Source organism: Medicago sativa, chromosome 4 (genome assembly GCF_051527215.1).
Source record: "Medicago sativa cultivar Bolivia chromosome 4, Bolivia_mono, whole genome shotgun sequence".
Classification (NCBI taxonomy): domain Eukaryota; kingdom Viridiplantae; phylum Streptophyta; class Magnoliopsida; order Fabales; family Fabaceae; genus Medicago; species Medicago sativa.
The window spans coordinates 65,089,374-65,095,680 of NC_140752.1; the positions used below are offsets into that span (position 1 = coordinate 65,089,374).

The 6,307-nt window shown below is 30.3% G+C and overlaps 1 protein-coding gene across 1 annotated transcript; it reads right to left on the reverse strand.

Annotated features, from left to right (window-relative positions):
• Positions 1-4,574: 4,574 nt before the first annotated feature.
• On the reverse strand, positions 4,575-5,921 carry LOC146930776 (uncharacterized). Its single transcript, XM_085702247.1, is given in 4 exon segments — positions 4,575-5,274; positions 5,277-5,303; positions 5,306-5,446; positions 5,531-5,921. Coding segments are annotated over 4 exon segments (285 nt in total). The 5' UTR covers positions 5,607-5,921; the 3' UTR covers positions 4,575-5,233.
• Between the last annotated feature and the right edge of the window lie 386 nt (positions 5,922-6,307).

Consider the following 6,307-nt stretch of genomic DNA (forward strand, 5'->3'; position numbering starts at 1 on the left):
TTGGGTCAGGCGCAATTATGAGGGTACCGTATATTAGAGCTTTTTGCAAAATGCTATTGTAAAAGCGTTAGACAAAGAGGCAGATAATTTTTTGGGATGAATGCTATTATAAGGGTATCATTTGTTATCATTTTTTATCGCTTCTTTGAAAGCACTATTAAATGGTTGTCTAACAAAAAAATATAAAAAATAATGCTCAACATATTCATTTTGCATTCAAAACTCATAAACCCTTGTTCCACAAACCCTTATTCTATTCCATTTCAATCTGATACCCTACTTTACTTCTCTTCTATTGTCTACCTTTCATCGTTGCTCACCCTTACTCACAAACTCGTTAAAACCCTAAAATTCAAAAGCTCTCTATGGATTGAACCTAGGATTCGTTGAAACCCAAATCAAATTCAGAGCTCGTCGAATTCGAAGCCCAAATTCAGATTCAAACCTGAATCCTAACCCTAATCTGCATTGTACAACGAAAGGTAAATTGTGTAAGGGATGTGCATACTACTCATATGTTCTTAAGGCCAAATCTAAAAGTCTAACATGCTATGGTTTATCTAGAACGCTACATGAAGGTCTCTCTCTCTCTCTCTCTCTCTCTCTCTCTCTCTCTCTCTCGGTTACATTTTTTGTGTTTCATTTTTTTATTTTGGGACGAAGTGGAAAAAGCTGGAAAATTTGAGGGTCTAAAGTTCAGAAGAAAAAAATGAGGGTGATGAAAAGGCAATTGAAAATCGTAGGATTCTGAGAAGTCTTGGTGTTTCAATGTTGTTTTTTGCTATATAGTCATGATTGATCTATTATTTGAGAAATATTGAATGTGAAGAGTAGCCTTGAAATTTAATACTTATTCTTTGGGCTCTATAGAGATTATTATTTCATGTGATGTCCATTTATCCTTTATTGGCAACTTTGTAAGCATTTGCTGTAAATCGCAATTTTATTGCTAACTTATTAGATATGGAATGATATATGAAGTTCAAATACTTTTCGAATTAGGCATGTCTGATTGTCGTATATGTATTGTGTCAGACTATGACACGACAACGACACATATGGTTTTATTGAATTATATAGTTTTTTTAAAATTATTATACAACACGCAAACAAATGGTTCAAGTAAGTTTTACTTTACAGTAGACTTGTTTCTTACCTTTATTGTTAGTTGATGGACTATACATGTTGCCTATGTGTATCATTATAAGCTTTTCTATTCTAATTTGCATGACAGTTCTGGGCTGCAAAGTAAATTCCTACTTGTTTGTATTTACTGAATTTTAAAGGATCTGAGTTGGTGTTCTGTTGCCGAATTTTGCAGTTCAGTTTTGGCGTGTCAGTTTCTGTTGCTGCAAGAGCTGCTAAGATGCTGCAGAATTTGGGGTTATGTTTTGGTGCATCAGCTTTGGTCCTTAGCCTCGTTCCAGCCCTGTGGCTAAGGTACTAAGCGAGTGAGCTTCAGGTTAAGCTCGGTAATGCTCAAATATATGCTAAATCATTTCTATTTTTATTTTTCTAGTTTAGATCATGTCTTCTGAACTTGGTCCCATGGCCGGACCTTAGGGTGTGTAAAGTGCTCAATGGAACTGGACCTCCCCAAGGTATGAGCCTCAAAAATAAAATTAGAGCCTAGTAGTACTACTAAGTACTACCCCACTAAAATAAAAAATTCCTTATGAGAACTCTGATACCACTGTGTTTCTTTCCTTATTCTCTTTCTCTCTTTTGATATTCATACAACGCATTACATCACCACCACTCCTCCATCGGACTTCCCTTTTCTTCTTCCCTGATTCGATATTCGACTAGGCTACCATAGTTTCTCAACACAGATTCAATAGGGACTTGTATTTATCTTTTAAAAAATTTAAATAGAACATTGTTCTTTAAAAAAAATACATTTTTATTTTATTACGGGCCTCTTTTCACTTACAGAGTCGAACCTCCGGATTCGTAAGAACGGCTCTGCTTGGTCCCCTGTTGCTATACTTGTCATCCTTATGCTATGTGGTAACTTGTGAGTTTCTCATCTCCGTGACTAAGAATTTTGTCTTGATTAAGTGGTTGTAATTTGTGACTAGAACACATTGGGATATACTTAGTATATATTATTGACCAAATACATTGAATATTAAATGAATCTCAAAAGTATATTTTTCTTATAAATGTGACCGAAGGGAGTTATTCTTTTATTTATTTATGAAAGATAAAAATTAATAATCAAACTATATATGTCTGCATCTAAATTTATCAATTTATTTCATTTTAAAAAAGTTCTAAAACAAAATACGATAGTTTTTAAAATTTTATTTATCCATCTACTATCAAAAAAGTTAAAAATGTTGTAATCAAATTTAATTTCTTTGACTCTTCATTGATTAGCAATGATCCTCCAAAACATATTTAACCCTTGTAAATGTGTTTGAGATATATCTCTAAGGAGTCTATATGCAAAAAATTTTTTTTTTGAAAGAATTGTCTAAGTTGTCTAACACTTACAAGTGTCATACGGTGTCGAACACCACTATCCATAGTGTCAAAGCAATGAAAGTAGTAATTTTATTTTGGTTTAAACTACACTTTTGCATCCTTGTAAGAGGACACTAGTTAACATATAATTACTTCACTTTTAGACTTTGATTCTTCATAATAATTGGAGGGATTGTGATTTGGGTTGTTCATCACTGTGGTGAAATCCAATAATTCTAAGGTTGTTTTATAAATTGCTTATTTTCCAAATCAATCAAATCATCAAGTTCTCAAGATAAAAAAAATTTCTAGATAAAAATCTTAGGAAGATACTTTTGATACTCACAACTCTATATGGGATCGACATCTTTTTATCAGACAATAAGTCTCTAATACTAGCTTATTATTGTGTGGTTAGGTGATTGTGTTGTTGTGGTGGGAAAATCCTACTTTACCTTGAAGATTATTTCTAATGGCCAACCAATCTTGCCAATAAATGGATCACTATTATACTCCTTCTAATTTCCCAACTTAATCATTACCCAATATTTTTTATAATAAATCCTATTTAAAATTATTCATAGAGAGGACAACTGAATGATGTCACAATAGTTCACTCATAGTGCACCGAGTTTTTAAAAAATAAATAAATAAATATGCCCAATGTATTCAATGATTCACTTGGTTTTACAGAAAATATGTAGGCCATAGAACAATGAGAAAACATTTCACAACCAAAATCTCACAAAAATACACAACCATTTTACGAAAATCAGTTCATAGTGTTGAGAAATTACACTAAAATGTACATACTAACGATAACATAATAGACATGTATCACAGAACAATCTAATAGACAAACTAGTTTCTGATACCACTAATATGACACCTAAGCTAAAAAATATTAAATTAACCAAAAAGCTGGAAGTTTTTTATAATAAGAGTAACATAATCTAAATTAAATGCAATTGAAAATGGAAATAATATTTGTTTGCACCAATATTAAATTTTCATGTAGAATAAAATATCACAACATCACCATAGATAACAACTCAATTTCATAACTCGAAATAAAATATTTTGGCTTCTTAGAGCCTTAAATTTTACTTATAATAAAATAAGTAAATACTAGATAACATTGGTCATGATCTCTTAGTATCACAACTTACAATCTGTTTTAAACATAAACAAAAATCAAACAAATATTCAACACCAACATAACATGGGTTAGAGATTAATTCTCCACTTTACTCTCATGAACGAACGTCTGAGTACTACTTGTAGCGAGAAGGCACTGCGTGCAACATGTAAAAGAGAAAAACACATAGAAAACAAGGTGTTAGATATGTTATATGTGACTTAAAGTTGTACAAAGAAAAATGCATAGAAACAAACATAAATCTACATTTATAACTCCAAACCATCTAAGGTTTACATATTAAACTACAAGATCTATATAAGTAAGCCCTAACAACAACGAATCATCAAGAGTTATTGGCATTTCCACACCAAAGAGCAATTACCTCATAAACTAGGTTGACAAACCCCACACACCATCCAATTCATTTAATATGTTCACTTGCATGTTAAAATCCTTATATATGATGCATGTTTTCACAACATAAAATTAAAAAAATGTTATCATATAATTATCATATAAATATTTTAATATCATCCACACCTCTCACAAGCTAGGTAACTCATGAAAAAAAAAATTATCATCATAACACCACCCCTTGCCTTTCTTGTGACAGGTGACCCGTCTAAGTAATATTCATCACAAAAATATACACAAAACAAACATCTTGAAGATCAGCCTTGTAATTAGTTAAAACACGAATTTAATTCTTAAACTAACAACTTATATTCTATCCCCATTAAAATATAAGGTACATATTCTTTTTTTTCTACGTCATTTTATGATTTCATTCGTCACTCAAGATAAGTTATGACACGACGGATGTTCTAGGGATTTTCTAACCTATTGATTGAGTTTTTTTGGTAATTATCTTCAACCATAATTATCGCTTGTTTCTTTATTGATTTATACCCTTAAGTTTTCCGTAATTCATTCAGCTATTGTTTTTGGACTCCTTCTTACACACACACACACACACACACACACACACACACACACACACACACATTTTGCGTTAATGAAAACAATGTTATTAAAGAATTATGTATGTATACTAACAGCTCGTGGAAACTATGGTATATAAAGAGACAATATTCCATGCTTGTGTCTTTGTTATGAAGATTTTTTTTAAAAATAATTTATCATAATTTGATATAACTTTGTTTTTGTATTTCTTTTGAATTACAAATTATTTAGACTTGTCCAGAGGGATTGTTCGCTTGTTTGGGAAATTTATTTGTTCAGGTAGAATCAGTATTATTTCCTAACATTTCTTGTTTTGAAGTATTTGAGTATTGGTTGTTGTTATAAAATCTATTAATTTGTCCATGCATCATTCTCAAGTGCTAGAAAGGTGCAATACACATTTGGACAGAATAGAGTAAAATATTTTCAATTAATATTCAGAGGATGACCTAAGTCCTACTAGGGATGAAATAGCTATTGATATCTAAAGTTCAGTTTATAAATCTTCATGGTTTCACTTAAAGAGAGATACATTTTAATTGTATGGTTGATAATATGATTGATCATAATATAATTTAGTAATGGATAAGTGGTTGAATTTTAGTGTTTTACTTATTTCCATCCCGTTAAAAAAAAATATTTAACATATATCTAATAATATCAAAGAAATTTTGGTAACAGAGAAATATATGCAAGTTTTGACAAATTATGAAAGTAACAACATTATAACAATCAAAGAAAAAGAAGATTTAGATATAATAGATAATTCAATTTTACCTTTGTATAAACTATAACATTCACCAATGCTGCACATTAGAGGCTTTCTAATATCCGGGTATAGTTTATCACAATCGGCGTCAGTAACACATTCTTCTGTTATATAAAATAAGAAAGATAGATTACAAAAATGATTGAAATATCATGGATAAGATAAAAAAAAAATGAGAATGAGCTTACTTCCACCAGCTACTACAATAAGCAATAAGAAAACACATAGTATCATAATATAAACAAACTTAATAATTTCAGCCATTTTTTTTCACCTTTGCGTATAACAAATGTATAATTGTCTGAACACTTTATATAGTAAAAAACTCCATGTAAAGTTTACATCTATTAAACACTTTTAATAATTTTCGGACAAAAGAAATTCATCATTTAAATTAGAATAATTATTAGATATCCCTAAAGTACATTTATGTATCATGTTTGTCCCTTTACTTCATAGAATAATAAATCTTTTATAAAAATGTTCCTTTTAACTTCTTTTTTTGAGAGAATGTTGCTTTTAACTATAGTTCATTTTTTTGAAAGGTCAAAATGAAATATATTACTAACTAAAACAAGTCATTCCAACACAAGTTGTACCAGAAAAGACTTAAAAAAAGTTACAAAATTACATACAATGAGAAACTAAAGCAACAAAGAAACAAGCTAAGTAACAACAGATAAGCAAGGAATAAGATTAAGCCTTCAAAACTGATAATCAAAATCAAAGTAACAAATTTCGATTTCAACCACGGAAGGATTGAAGCTTAACTTTTTCACTTAATGATTGCAAGTGATCCTTCTAATTATGCTGAAAAATGCGCCTATTTCTCTCTTTCTAGTAACCCAAACCACATAAAGTCCAATAATATTAAGATTCACTCAAATGTTGTTCAAATTACAACCTAATCCACCAAATTAAGGTAAATATTCCAATAAAATATCTTGAGTTGTTGCTGGGAATCT